This window comes from Anser cygnoides, chromosome 7, assembly GCF_040182565.1.
Source record: "Anser cygnoides isolate HZ-2024a breed goose chromosome 7, Taihu_goose_T2T_genome, whole genome shotgun sequence".
Classification (NCBI taxonomy): domain Eukaryota; kingdom Metazoa; phylum Chordata; class Aves; order Anseriformes; family Anatidae; genus Anser; species Anser cygnoides.
Window position 1 is genome coordinate 1131057 of NC_089879.1, and position 14882 is coordinate 1145938.

A 14882-nucleotide genomic window follows, 5' to 3' on the forward strand; every position below is an offset into this window, starting at 1 on the left:
GCAGAGAGAAACAGCAGCCAAGTCTGCCGCTGCGAGGAAAGCTCTTCCAGCGTTTTAGGTTCAATACTGGCATTTTATTTTGTATTTACAGGTTGTGTCCTGGTTTGGGCTGTTCTTGTTTTGGTTGGTTGGGTTTTGTTTGTTTTTTTCCAAAAGAGGAAAATTTCCAAATGGTATCAAAAGGGCAAAGCCTGTGAGACATCAGCATTGCTCTGCGGGTCCCTCTGGAAGTTTTAAGGTAAAGCCTTTCCTGAGCAGAGCCAGACCGCTGAATATTTAATACCCTTTGTTAATAGATTCCCTCATTACATTTCAATTTGGATGTAAAAAAAGAACCATCGCAGCTCATATTTGACTTAGAAATAAGCATATCTGGGAGTACCTGCTGGGCTTATTATTGACTGTGGGATTTTCAGCGTTGCATCAGTGACTTGAAAGTCAACAAAATTATACCGTTAATGGGTTTTCTGCTCTTCAGCCGTGGGTACAGTTTTGAAAATCATATTCTGGGGCTTTATACCACTGACATATTTTGCCGTCTTAAAAAAAACACAAGGGTGATCCTATCTGTACGCAGCAGAGTATAATGAATATGCATACAGGCAGCAAGAATCCGTTTCTGACAAAGCAGAGGAATCAAAACAGCCGTGTTCCAAGAGCAAAACAAGGTGCTAGAATAAATTAGAATACTATAGGAAAGGAGGCAAAATTCCAATCCTCCCACGCCTGAGAGCAGTTACACGGGCAGGAAAGCTCCGTCGCCGAGCAAACCTTGTTCTTGCCAGCCGCGCTCAGCCGGCGGCGCTGCCTTCGTGGCGCCCAGCGAGGCAAATCCCTCGTGCCGTGCCGTGCCGTGCCGTGCCGTGCCTCGCGGGCAGAGAAGAGGTGAGCGGCTCCCCGGGGGCTCAGCGGGCCCCGGGGCCGTGCCCAGTGGGCTGTGGCTGTCTGGCTTTGTCCTCCTCTGGCCCTGCAACGTCATTGTCACGGTTACACGGAGACGTAGGCTTCTTATATCTCTAAATGACAGTAGAATGCATCTGCGCTGAAATAATCTTAAAAATGGACAGATGTTCTCAAAATCGTAGAGTCGTTGTAGGATCATTAAGGTTGGAAAAGACCTCCAAGGTCATCTGGTCCAAAATGCACCACTCACTAGTCAGTGCTCCTGCTGGGCTTGGCAGCATTCAGAGACTTGATAGAAAAGATCTCTTTTTTACTCCTCCCTCTCAGAAGGGCTTTGTAGTAACATTTCCCTTAAACTTAATCACAGAGTAAGGGTGTGTGTGTGGGTGGGTGCTAAGTTCCTTATGGTTCGTGTTTCGGTGTTATTGCAGCCCAGGTTATATTGAGTTCATACTGAAGGCTTGTGTTGCATTATGACGTTCAACTAAATCCACAGAGTTTATTTGTATTCTAAATTCATCTATTGCAAAGACTGCCTTTTCTTTATGAGCACGAAGAACTAGAAAGCATAAATATTTATTCCTTAAATGTTATGATTGCCTTAAATCATTCCAGCTTATTTGGTGAGCGTAAGATAAAATTAAACTAAGCCGTTGAACTTGATCTGCAGTATGAAAAAATATACATGTATATATATGCTTGAGTCAAATATGGATGGGAGCTTTGAGCTAATTGCTTCTATCATGTTGGAAGATGCGCTGATAATTTTATTTTTGCTCGATGTGATAATAAATCACCATAAAGAGGCAGTTCAAATTGTGTAACGCAAAATCACGTTTCAACATGCAACATATGTTTTGATGGGGGGAAAAAAAAACAGCCGAGCTCATCTACAGCGATACGCGGGAGATAATTAAGCACGTTACGAAGTTACTCCAATTTTATGTGTACGTAATCGTGTTTGTGGCCTGACACTGATTGGCGTGCCTGAAGCTACGCTTACCTCTGCCGGGTGTCCCTGCAAGCCTCAGAACTGGTGGGAACCTTCCTGCGCCTGAGCCTGCCCCCTCTGTACCTCCTCCAGGCCGGGCCAGCAACGTGCCAGGTCCCCGTGTGCGTGCCCTGCAGCGTGCGTGGGGCTGTGTGGGGCCGGCGTGCGCTGCTCTCCCCTGCCGCCTGCAGCACCCGCCGCGATGTGAGCCTCCAAATCATAAATACAAATCTTACAAACGGCAGGTTGTAAAGAGCAAGATGCTCATATGCACAGAGCTCACCAAAACCAGGAGAGGCTGGACCATGAAACGCCATTTAGGTCTGCCTCCACTGATTCTGGAAGTGGTAGGATCAAAGTGTCCTCTTGTGGTCCTTGCGTTAATTTGAACGGCAAAAGCACACCGAATAACCCTTGCTCTGTAAAGCGCCACTGGTGGAATCAGTCGTGTAGTGCTGTACATCTAAGCTGCGCCTGGGGGTTCGAGCTCAAGGAACGGTCTCCGAGGATGCGGAAGGCAGAATCTCAGTCTGTTGGTGTGCGCGTCCCGTTGGGCACCCTCATCGCACGGGGGGGTCTCCCACTGCGTGGATTGCTCCGTACAATTAGAGGCACCTTAGGGCTGAATGCTGGAATGAGAACTGATGGTTTCTGTTCGTTTCCGGAGAGCTCATCAACGTTAATGGGTTTGCCAGGGGCTATGGCAGAAGAGCATGAAGAAAGAGACCATCGCTGCCCGAGGTCCGAATGTCAGCTCCAGGTGGAGAGTGGTTTGCTGTCTCGTTAGAGATGGCTGAGTTAAAGTAGTGTAGGTAGCACAACAAACATCCCACCGTCCTGTTCCTCTCCTGTAAGTACTTGATTTGTCATTCTTCTTTCAAAGTAAGTGTGGAGTAAATTTATTATAGCACAGGATAGTTTGTTTCTCACACTAGCGGTCATGTCTTGCGGGAATTTCTCCTATATGGATTTAATGGCTAAAGATAAAGAGAAATAATAGAATGCTTCCTTTTCTTCCTTTCCCCCAGCTGCTTGCAGTTAACCTCGCCAGGCTCTCCTGGGTAGCCCGTGTTGCCCTGCAGTCTGTCCTGCAGGACAAAGCAGTGGTGGATTGCTTGCTTCCATAGCAATGGTGGACTGCTTGCTTCCAGCAGGCAAGACGTACAGCTGGGTGAAAGCAGCTGTTTGAACATGGTTTGCACCAACGGGAAACCCTGTAAAATAGCAGTTGTAGCAGAACTTCCCCAGCGTTCAGCAAAGACCCCTTTACGCTACCGCAAGGGCTGGGTGAAGGCAGCGTGGGTGGCAGGTCCGTGGGCAGCAGCGTGCTGTGTCTGCCATCTGCGTGTCAAAGCCAGGAGGAGTTGTCCCTCTGCACTGGCACTAGACGAGGTGACGCCCACGACCGTAGTTCTGAGAAAGAAAAAGGACATCAAAGTAACCATTGTGATAATATAACGTACTAAGGCGTTTTAGTCGTGCTCGAGGAAGCGATCAGCGTTCCCCGTGTTACTGAGAGCTGTGCTTAATAAGCTGCTTTGACACCTGGGAACCGAGAAACAAATCAGTGGAAACGTTTACAGTGGACACCGAGTTGAACACGACGCGTTCTGCAGCTTGAGACGTGCTTGGGAAATCAGATTTTATTCTCAGTCCATCTCAAGCTAGGGATGTGTCCCGACTGCCAGCTCAGTCTTGAAATGGCAGCTTGTAAACAGGGTGTGGAGACTACGGATGGAAGTGAGATGATGTGACCTCCTTCAGTTCCTGAAAAAATGTGTGGTGTCCAAACATACGGTTAATAGGAGAACAGTGCTTAAGGTTTGACCTCAAATTTGGCAAGAGCCACAAATTCTCAAGGGCTAACTATCCTAGTTTAATTACCATGATTTTAGCAGCAGATCTGGATCACTACATTATCATGAATAACGCGCGTGGGCAATGCAGTGGTTTTCTGTTTTGTGAATTGTCTGTGAGCAGGCTGTGATTCACGTGGATGAAGCTGCTGTTGTAAGTTATTGGCAAAATATTTCCCATGAGTAGAGTGGGACACAAATGGTTTGTGATGAGTAATGAGTAGAAATCGGAGGTGTGTTATTTAGTCTTAAATAAGAAAACTGATCTTGCTGTACGTCTGTTCCGAACACACTAACATGTTCTTGGAAATTCTTGTTTTGAGGAATGCATTCATATTAATTTAAAATATCCACCTGTACTTATTTGCCAAAAATCAATGGGCCTCATGTTCAGACAGCACCAGTAATTCGAGTAAACTCAGCCCCTATTGTTTTAACCATCCAAGTGAGTGCAGAGAGAAATGTTTCACAGGAGGTTGAACAAGCATTATGTGAAATACGGCTGAAAGAAGCGATTTTTCTGAAGGCATTTTTGTCTACTGGAAAGAAAAAATGATTTCATTATGGTTTGAATGCAGGTTCTGCCTCCAGAGTGGATGCTCATGTGAGTCCTTTGATGCCAGCGCAAGTCGCCAGGGTAACTGCTGTGTCTGCACCAGCTGTGACGTTCATGACAACCAACTTGATGGATCAGGCGTTAACAGGTGTGTTTATGTTTCTGTGGACTGATTATATTACCGGAGCATATGTTGTGGATCTGGGTACTTCCAACCAAACTATGTTTTCCATACTGCACAGTAATGGGGGACCCTTAAAAAATCAGCTCAAATTTTATGGCATTTGCTTTAGCTAATTACAAGTATTTTCAGAGTGTTTCAGATCCCGTTTGCTCGGTCTGGCAACTGGCAGTAGCTTTGCATTTGGTGACACAAAAGGCAAGTTTGTGAAATGTCCTTGGGCTTTTCATTTCCCATGCCAATGGTATTCACAAGCATTGCAGCGATAACATGGTTATCTTTTGGGTAGTTGCTCCATGAAGCCTCGTTGGCTGCAGTCTCAGAGGATGCTTTGTGCTGTGCTGTGTGATAAAACTGTTTTATTCATATTCATGTAAATGTGTGTGTTTTTGTGAAAGGGAGACAGAGCTTTCTCCCAAAAGCTGGAAGAAGTCTCGTGGCTTTGTTCAAATTCACATGTACACCTTACAGATCATGGCCAAAACGAGATCAGATTTTGATAACAAAATTGAGAACATCTTTCCTACTAACAAGAAGTCCTTACAATCCCGTCGTTGTTGTGAAGACAGGAGCTCTGGTAGTGGAGGTGAAATACTACGTTTGGAGTGAAGATGTGCAGTCCTCTGCCCACCGGGGGTGGCCGCAGCCCTCCGTGCCTGGGCGTCTCTCGGGGTGGTGAGCACGCTGCCAGCTGTGTTTCGTGGCAAATGCTGGGCTTTGTCAAGAATTACTAGATATCGTTTCTGGTGTAATTCTTCTCGTCCTTCACACCTAGGCAATGTTAGCATGATTGGGTTGAAAAGCCGCGTGTTAGAAGTGACTGTACTTGTCACTGCGTGCAGGGTTTTGTATAAAAGCCATCGCTCGTCCCGCTAAGCCCTTTGCCTTGTGGGTGCATCACGCTCACGGGCTCTATCCACAGCTAAGATAAAAGTTTCAGGGTCACCTGTGCTAGGCAAATCCCGAACTGGAGCTGTAGGCTCTCTTTGAAGCAGGTCTGTCCGCCGGTATACCTGTCTCGCCTTAGACCTTCTAATTGAGTTTATTTTACTGAGCATTCCACTTCTGGTTGGGAATTTTTGAAAATTGTATGACAGATATAAGACTGAAAGAAAGTTCATACACCTTTCCTGTGAAATGCTTTTTAAAGTTTGGCTTTTGCTAAGCACCTACTTCTTTTACCCTCAGTGCAGTTACTCCGTTTAAGACCCGTGTGTTCCTCTGCAGGTCACTGTGGGTGCTATTGACTTGCTTTCTTGGCAGGAGCAAGAGAGACGGAGGAAATGCTAAAACTGGTTGAAGAATGCATGGGCAGAAAGACAAAGTTCTGTGTAAGGGTCCTGCTGCTCTGCAGTTTGTTGCTTGTGGAAAACTGCAGTCATCGTTTGCAATGTATTTCGTGTCAAAGGAATTTCATAATCATCTTGTTGTCAGACAGGCGAACACAAACCCTCCCGATTCCACCCATTGTGCTGAACGAGGATTAAACTGTATAAAGCCTTCGATGTCTAGATGGCTTTTGATGACTAGGCCTGTGTGACGTTTGGTCAATAGGTTGTGTAAATCAAAGGGCCATGGTGTTGAAAGGTCGTTGTTTTGGAAGAGCAATCGTTACGTTTCTACATGTATACAAGTAATGTAAATAAGATGAACACTCTATTTTTGTTTCTGGCTTTACCTTGAGAATAGAAAACACATTCATCTTCCTCCGTTTGTCATCTTTGATTTGCTGCTGACGGCATTTAAAAGAAAAATGGCAATTTCACTCAAGTTTAGTATGGATTTTTCTTTAATGTTTTTCAGGAGATCACACTTTTCTATAGGTTTCTACAAGCTATCATTATTTCCATTGGAAGGGCAATCAAAGAAAGAATCATAATTAGGGGCAAATAACAGTAATAAAGGTGTTTTCACACATCAGTCTCAAAGTGCTACAGAAAAGGAAGCGTGCGCTTCAGAAAGCTGTTACGAAACAGTGAGAATTGGACAAACCCCCGGGAGCTGGCCGGGGAGACGGGGTCTGGCCGCTGGTGGGGAGGGGGCACGTGTGGGTAGGGGCAGCAGCCTGCCGGGCTGGAAGGTCACCCCGCCTGTGCATCTTCACGTCTCTCCAGGAGTATACAGCACCGGCAGCACCCCGTGGTTTGAACCTGGAAAGTGAGGACAGCATGCTGATAGTCAGCGCTCCAAGGGGGCAGTGAGACCACCTCCACTTGTTCACGTCGGGCTGCTTTGCTCCTGGTGGGTGTGTAAATGCCCTAAGGTGGGTGTGTAAGCCCCAGTGCTGCCAAGGGGCAGCAGTGCCCGGCCATGGTGTGGGGAGGATGGGGACAGGGGGGACAGGGACAGGCCAGCGGGTTCACAGCAGTTCTGCAGGCGAGGGGAGCGTGAATGGGGTTGGTGGGCTCAGGAGGTACCAAGCCCTGCCTGAAGTAGTACTGCATTTCAGGTCGTTGCTGTGCAGATTTGAAGCTATGAAGCTTTAAAAAAGTGTGAATTCAGTTTCTCTGTCTCAGGAGCACTGAAAACTAGGGCTAGCAGTTTCCAGGAGAGGACAGGGGCAGACAAGTGGAGTGCCGGCTCTCCGAGCCGTGCATCCTCCAGCTGGGACGGGGAGCACTTTATCTCCGGGCTGCAGCCCCTACCCCATGTCTTGCTGCCAGTGCCGTGGTGCAGCAGTCAGCCCACACGTGTCTTTTACAGGGCATCGCAGCCAGGCTTTCGTTTTGCAGTACGGATAAGCCTTTCTTTGACTTTGTTTCTTAAGGGAAAGCTGTGTGTTCAGTGAGACCTGGCAGAGTTGTGTTCTGCTTATGATAGCATGCAAAAAACCTTCCTTCCTGAAGACAAAATTAATCTATATTTTTTGTATTTCTGGAGCACAAGTAGTAAACTTTGCAGTGGTCCTGGCTTCTAGTAAGCATTTATTTTTGTGTTGGAAGTTGGAAATATCCAACGACGGGTACAAATGATTTTTTTCCCCCTTACAGTCAAGGGAAAAACACCTCGTACACGATGCTCCTTACAAGAGGAGTGGAGCTGTTCGCTGCCACCCGCGCAGAGCTCCGCATAACCTCACAGATCTTCAGTGCTCAGACCGTCGAGTGCTTCAGATCAGGGCCAAGATCTTGAACTCGATTTAAGTTTAATAGGAATTGCACGTAAAGAGCAGAGGAAGGAGTGGCGCCAGGAACTGGCAGAGATGTTTGGCTGACTGCAGCTTGCCCGGACAGCCTTGCAGGGGTGCAAAGAGCTGGGAGAGGGGCTGAGAAATAGCACAGGGGCTGCAGCCGAGAGAAGAAGGTAAACCCAGGCAGAATACGACTGCAGACAAGCATAAATTCAGTGGTTCTGGGTTAGGTAAGGGCTGCCTGGACACGACAGCTGCTGCGGGACGGGGGGTGCTGTGCGCCCTGCCCCCTGTCTGGGGAAATATCTGTCGGAGAGTGTTGGCTGCTCGTCTTCAACCTCCGCACCAGGCACAGAGCCCGTGCTGTGGTACAGCAGGCAAAGAATTTATCCTCGTCTTGCTACCGTTTTTGTTACAAGCCTTCAGGAAAATAAGGGAGTGAGTGGGAAGAGGTTGCTGTGGAGGGAAAAAGCTGCTCAAGCAGAGGTGTTCTAAGGTGGGAAGCACAGCGTTTGGCAAATAACAGAGAAAAGGGGCAAAGCAGAATATAGGCACCGATTAAGGGGTGAAATAAGCTGTGCAGAAAGGAGCAGGAACAGATGATGCCAGGAGGTGCCCGCTGCTCTGAGCGGTGCTGGTGGGTGGAAGCCGGACCCAGACGTGCGGGAGCAGGGCACGGACTAGGTGACGGAGCCACAATGAAACCAGCCCGTGTCTGGGCAGCGAGCAAAGGGGGAGGAACTGGGCATCCGCCCCATGTGGGTTTTAGGCTAGTCTCAAAAAACGAAAGGAAAAAAAAGCAGTGGGGAGAGACAGGACTGACATACAGCAATATTGGTGGGACAGCGAAAAGCAGAGTGCTTAGATGTGTGCACTTGAAATAAATCCATTTCTCTGCAACATTTAGTGTCAAATTTTATACCTACATTTGAAAGTAATAGACGTCTGGCCTCTAAAAACCTTCGCAAAACAGTTTTAATCTCTCTTGTCCAAAGCTTCTCATGGAGTAAATCAGTCCTCTTCCTCATCCTCTCTAATTCTGCATTTAACAACATGTTTATAATCATACGCTTACATCCTCTGTAATATATGTAAGATAATTTTGCTACTTCACCTCTGCTTTTCATACTGTGAATTATTCATGTCTCTCTACCTGCTGTGGAGGCTCAGAGAAATCTCTTTAATCAGGTATCCTTAGCCTCCAGCCTTCAGCGCATCCTTCAGCAGTGCTGCAGCGGCTGCGGGAGCGCACTGCTGGTAATTATGCTGCTAAGTTTAGGGGCAAAAAATGCTGTGTGATTATGCTGGAGTTACGTCATGGTGCCTCAATTGTCTGCCTGCAGTATGTTTTATGCACTTAAGTGAAAGAGGAGAAGAAAAAAGGTTTGATTAATGAGAAAAGAGTAAACCTGAGGAGAGACGTGCGCCAGTGGCCAATAGAGGTCAATGATGTACCTTGCCCACTGTTCTTGCTGGCATGTGCCGAGAAGAAGAGATCTGTAATGATCTAACAAGTCCTAGAAGAAGTCTTCAGTGATCCGAGAAGCCCTGCCCGTGGTCTGTTTCATGTTCTCCTGCACAAGCGGAGCGGTCGGTCAGTCCGACCTGGCCTCCCTGTGCCTCGCCTCTGGCCTCACCCATTCCAGCTCTGCTGCGTCTTTTGTCTCACGCTCGGGTTCCCTCGTTCACACAGCCCCACCGGAACCCAGGGAGTTCAGCCAGTTCAGGATTTTTAAGCTGGATGGAGGAAACACAGGCTTGAAACTTCGGTGTCTTGGGAAAATCCATCTCAGTGATCACTGTGGATATAAAAATAATCGACCCCTGACCTGCCCAGCGACTTTCAGCAGTTTAGCCCAATTCTTTCGTTTTTTTATTTCCATTTTATTTCATATGTACTGACTGTCCAGCATTCTGTGGAAGCCTGTGTCACGTGTGAACACTTAGTGAGCTGTGCGCTGCAGAAGCTCACGTAGGTGTGCTGCGCTGGCGATACGCTATTTCTAGCAGAAGATGCAGCACCCAAGTCCCTCTGTGAGTCTTCAAATCCCTGCTCAGATGATGTGAGAGCTTTTCAAAGGAGAAAAACTGAGAAGTTGCTTCAGGCGTTGCCAGCACGTAGAGTCTCCAAGTGGAACTGCCTAAGGTTCAAACAGGAGTGAGCGCAGCTGTGTGCGAGTCTCCAGGCTTGGTCAGCGCAGCTGCCTTTGTGCGTCGTACTTCAAGACAACCTTCAGCTGCTGAAGAGCAGGGTAAGAGCAGCGGTGGCAACAGCAGTTGTGCTGTACATCGTACCTCCCGTTGCGTCAAACCAGAACTACCTGAGCTGTGGGAGTGTTGGAGGTTCTCTCTCCTGTTTCACTCTTCAGTGTCAGGAGTGCAAAACTTCCCCTGAATTTCACACGTGCAACAGTTTGTTTAAATCTACCAGTTGACATTAATCTATTTTTATTAATGCATGTAATGATCAGTTAAAAAATGATGCCAGTGAGGTAAACGTGTTCCTCATGCATGAATATGGATGAATGGGAGTTCTTGGCTACTTCTTAATCAGCATAGTGATGAAGACTACCAAAGAATCAAAGTAGATTTTTTTTTTTTTCTTCTTCTAGGATTAGAGCAATAGGTAAGAAGAGAAAGAAGTAGAGCTGGAAGTGGAGTTGGTATGGTTGCCCTACTAAAACAAAAATAAACCCAAGGTCTGTTAAGCATTGTGCAAGTGTGTTACTCCATGTTCAGCTGCTCCTTCTTTGCGTGACAGAATCAGGGGTTTGCCTTGTGTGAGCAGCAGTTTGTGTATGACTGTTTCACCAGGAGGTAATTAGCCTTCCAGAGCTCGCTCTTCTGGGATTACATCTTGGCAAGAGCAGAAGAATCATGAGCTGGATGCGCTGAGGCACAGCACCGTTCAGCAGTGCTACCTTCCAGCGTGCGGGGAGCCCGGAGCCTGCAAACTGCCTCCGAACCGGGGCTGTTCCACCTCCTTCCACGCCGCTGCAGTCACTGACTTGTAACGGAGCTACAAAGGGAGATGTCTCAAGGTTCCTTTCGTCCTCCACAAGCACGTTTCCAGAAGGCATGCTAATGCTATTTTGATTTAAAACCTTTGTTGGAGACGTGGATATCTGTAAGTGACACGTTGTGCTCTGCTTTCACACCGGGGCGTGCCGAGAGCTGTGCTCCCAGCGCCAAGTGGCAGCAGAACCCAAGAACATCCCAGGGGTAGCAGCAGTGCCAGAATCAGAGATGGAAAACCATGGGGCAAGGTAGTGAAGTACCTTTGTGAAGGTGAAGAAACTGCACGTCTTTCCTCTGCCATGTTCTAGAGTGTGAGAATGTATTAGCAGAGTGAAATTTCAGCTAGGCGCTGTAATTGTGCCTCCAAACTTCACAACGTGGTGAATGAGAGAAACATCCTTGGTTCTCAAGTGTCCTTTTTGCTATGTTTTTTTCCTCACACAGCTCTTCTGCAGAGAGTTTCATCATGGCTTATGCTACCACTTACTGATGTGAACAAGAATGCATTACCTTTGTAGGTTGTTTTGTTTTTTTTTTTTAAACTTAGTAATTTACATCAGATTGAGGAATGAAATGTGCCTTCATATTTGTCAGCAGGACCCTGGTTTTAATCTTGGCTGAAGATGAGCGCCCTGGGGTCAGTTTCTTCCTACTTGTGCTGGTGTCCCTGGTATGAAAATACCAAGCCATATGTGTGGCATCGCTGTGCTCGGCATCACTGAGAAATTCCCTGCAGGATCCAGAGAGGTCCTCTGCTGTCCCCAGCCTTTGCGGCTCTCTGGCTGTCTGCTCTGAGCCTTTTGGAAGTTCAGGAGGAGAAAGCATGGGTGTGACCACCTGCAGGCAAAATGAAGTTGGATGTAATTTGACTGCGTTCAAAGCTGAACTTCTCCAGTAATGCTGTGATTCCCTGCTAGCGGATGTCCAATGAAGAGAGAGAGATTTAGAGATCCTTTTGATATATATTAGCTGCTCCCTTCTCCTTGCTCCTTTAATGTGGAAATTAATTGATATGATTTGTAAATCTTCTTCTTCATTACCCATAAAAATTGAGTAAGTTGTCCTCTGAGAAAAATGACTTACACTTAAATTTTTATTATTTTGATATATTCAGTGGAGAAAGAGAATCAAACACTTTGTGGGCTCCAGCCTTTTCCTTGATGTAGTTCCTGTTGCAGGTATGTCTATTCTGCTAAGTAATTTTCAAATTATTCAAATGCTATTTCACACGTGAATCGACTCCGTAATACGCACTCCTGGAGCAGCAGCACTTGCCAATAGTTCCTTCAAGCTCCTCTACCCACGTTTTAGTCCATCTTGCAGACAAAAAGTGCTCTGCAGCTGCTGGGGACGAGCAGAGTCCGTCACGGTGCTCAGCGCGGGCCGTGCTGCCCTGTCTGCAGCGCGGCGTGCTCTGAGCCCTCGAGCAGTGTGTTCAGGGTGCAGGCAGGTGTGCAGTGCTGCACCGGGGTGCTGGTGGCATACCCGACACAGGCACGGTTGGCAGGGAGACGTAGTAGCAGTTTCGGAGGGGCTCGAGCCTCCTCGGGTAATTCTGCTGCGGTGCTGGAACTCGTCAGGGATGTACGCACAGTGGTGCTGGGTGTTGGGGTATTGCTGTTGGGGTTTTTATCTTGAGTGAATGAAAACATTGTCACCATTCGTTGTTTAATGTTACCTAAAATGTTGTAGGATTTAAGGCAGAAATCTAAATATTAGGGTGTGGGGCCCCAGTCACGGTTCTGGGGGTGTTTATCCTCGGAGCGATGCGCAGGGCCGCACGACATGGCCACCTGCATCCCCGGCCGTGCGTGCTGCCCGCTGCAGCCGCTACTGTCACCGCTCGGTTTCGCCTTTGTGGAAAAAACCACTTTTTTCTGATTGTTTGGCCTGTCTGATACCTGCTGCCTTTCTGCCTTCCCTTGCTGTTCATTACGGCCGGTTATCGAGACACAGACTCTCTGTAGCCCGTGGAAACACTCCGAGTGTTTAGCACTTCGCTTGGAGCCAACTGCTGTGTAAAAGGGGTGGGGGGTGGGAGCTTGTTCTTACAACGGCTTCCAATTAAAAAGCAATTAAAAGCTCAGCCGTGGCTGCTGCAGAAGGCAAGGCAGAGCACAGCCGCGGCCTGCAGGCCCTGCCTGGGCCCAGCACCCTGCTGCCGCCGGAGGGCCGGGGCTGGCGGGCAGAGGGGCATGGGCGATGCCCTGGGGATGTGGTGTCCCCATTTCCCTGCCGAGGGACGTGGTGTCCCCATTTCCCTGCCCGCTGCCTCCTCTCCTCCTCCCACACCGCTTCATTTCCCTTCTCTTGAGCACGGCCGAGCTTTTTTTGTGCAGCTTGACCACACAAACGCTCCCCTCAGGCAGCATCGGCAGCGCAAGTGCGGTTAGTGTATAGGAAGTGCAACTGGTCTGGTAAAGAGTCTAATTATGAGCCTTGTTTAAGGAACCCTTCGAGCCTCTTGGATTTATTACTTCGCCGCTGTTCGCTCACCTCACGCGCTGCCTTTGCTGCCATCAGTCTCCTCGCTCCGTCTGGCAATGAGGTGATAATTCAGCAAACTAAGGGGAAAATCCATTTCCAAAGCTTCTGAAGAATGCTGCTAGGGCCTTGAAGGCAGCCGCTCGGTGCCATCCGACACATTCATGTTCCTAGAAAAAAAAAAATAAAAAGCTCAGTGCAGTCAGAGCCTCTCTCAAAAGTATACAGATGAGTCCTGGTAAAATGAGCTGTGATATTTAGGAAGGTGAGGAAGGCCAGTGCCTGCTGGCAGAGAGCAGCCCTGGCACCGTGCGGGGGGCGCAGCCCCGTGTGTGGCCGGCAGTGTGTGGGCTGCACCTAACTGAAATAACGCTTTCTTCTCACAGATAAAGGGAAGGAATCCAGCCGGCCCTCCTGCCCACCCACCTTGATTTTGCACGCCGACAGGAAAAGCGCGCCCGTGGAGAGGGATGGCGATAAGGTCTGCTATGGATTTCCTTCTTCCTTTAAAAACCTTTTTAAGATATTGAACTGCACAAATCAGAGTCACTATAAAGGACTGCTCTGTGACCTGGAGCTTTGCTGTCGATAGAGGATTGTTTCCTACAGTCGATTTTAAAGAGCTATCTGTTTAATTTGTCTTAGTGCTCTGTGGAGCTCTGTCACTGCAGCGTCAGGGTGTCGGCCCCGAAGCTCTCGGCTGCAATGTTGGGGCTCAGGAAGCAGCAGTGGGGAAGGTGCCCAGAGCTGCCCCGCAGCGGGCACTTCACCCACGCTTCTCCTCTGTGCACACCTGCTTTTGGTATCAGGAGCTCTGTCCTGAGGAGATGTGGAATGAGTTCAAATATATTTTTAATTTTTTTATGTTCCTGTCGCACTGTCCCCTTTAGGCTCTGTGCAAGCAAAACTTCTCTGCCTACCAGGCTCTGCAGGTGTTGCCCACATTTGCATCTGTATTGGTACTGGGACACATGCTTGGTGCTTCAAGTAGCAAAGTGCTTTCAAAATAAATACCTCTGTATATATGCTTTATTATATTTGCATTAAGTACATGCTTCTCATGTCTTGATACTGCACCGAGCTAGATCGCTGCCTTCCTCCCACACCTCCTCCTCACGGTTTGTTTCTGTAAGCCATTGAAATGCTCACTGCCCGTACACGTCAGCTGTGCCGCAGCGCCTGCCTTGGCTGCTGCGCCATCTGCACAGGGCAGCCGTAGGCACAGGGGCCTGTCCCTGTCGCAAGGGGGTTGATGGGGACAGGAGTGGGGCTGGGTCCCCACAACGGGACCCCCCCCCATGGGGTTTCAGCACTTGTCACTGTTACGTCTTTGCATAATACCAGAAAAAACGCACACGAGCAAGCAGTAAGTGATGGCCATGATGTGACATGGCCAGGACATGACCTCTGCGGGGTGCTGTGTGCTCCCTGGTTCTCGCTCCTGCTCAGACGGCTCCCTCGAGGTGCCTGCTTGCCCACCAGTGCCACTCGCAGCCCTGGCCCTTGCCATTACCCCACTGCTCCCCGAGTTGCTGCTCTGCCCAGGTGCTGGGAGCGCTCCTCCTCCAGCCTGCCCCCCTCGTTAGCTGTCCTTTCTGACGAGGCAGCTCTCCTCGTGGTTGCAATACACAGAATTATACCCGCTGTCCCAAGCGAGCTATTGGCATGGACAAAAGCGTGCCTGCTGGTTTTTCATTTGTATTGCTGAAAGTGGGGCACCACTTTGATTATTTCCAGTTTATCTGGACTATTCTCAAGGCAGT

General features: G+C 48.5%; 1 protein-coding gene across 2 annotated transcripts in view; it reads left to right on the plus strand.

Annotated features, from left to right (window-relative positions):
* TCERG1L (transcription elongation regulator 1 like) overlaps positions 1-14882 on the plus strand; it is an 84314-nt gene that overhangs the window by 42800 nt on the left and 26632 nt on the right. For both annotated transcript variants that reach the window (XM_067000389.1, XM_067000388.1), the window contains exons 5-6: positions 4329-4454; positions 13506-13600. In XM_067000389.1, the coding sequence (XP_066856490.1) occupies positions 4329-4454; positions 13506-13600 (221 nt within the window). The remainder of the gene's footprint in view (positions 1-4328; positions 4455-13505; positions 13601-14882) is intronic.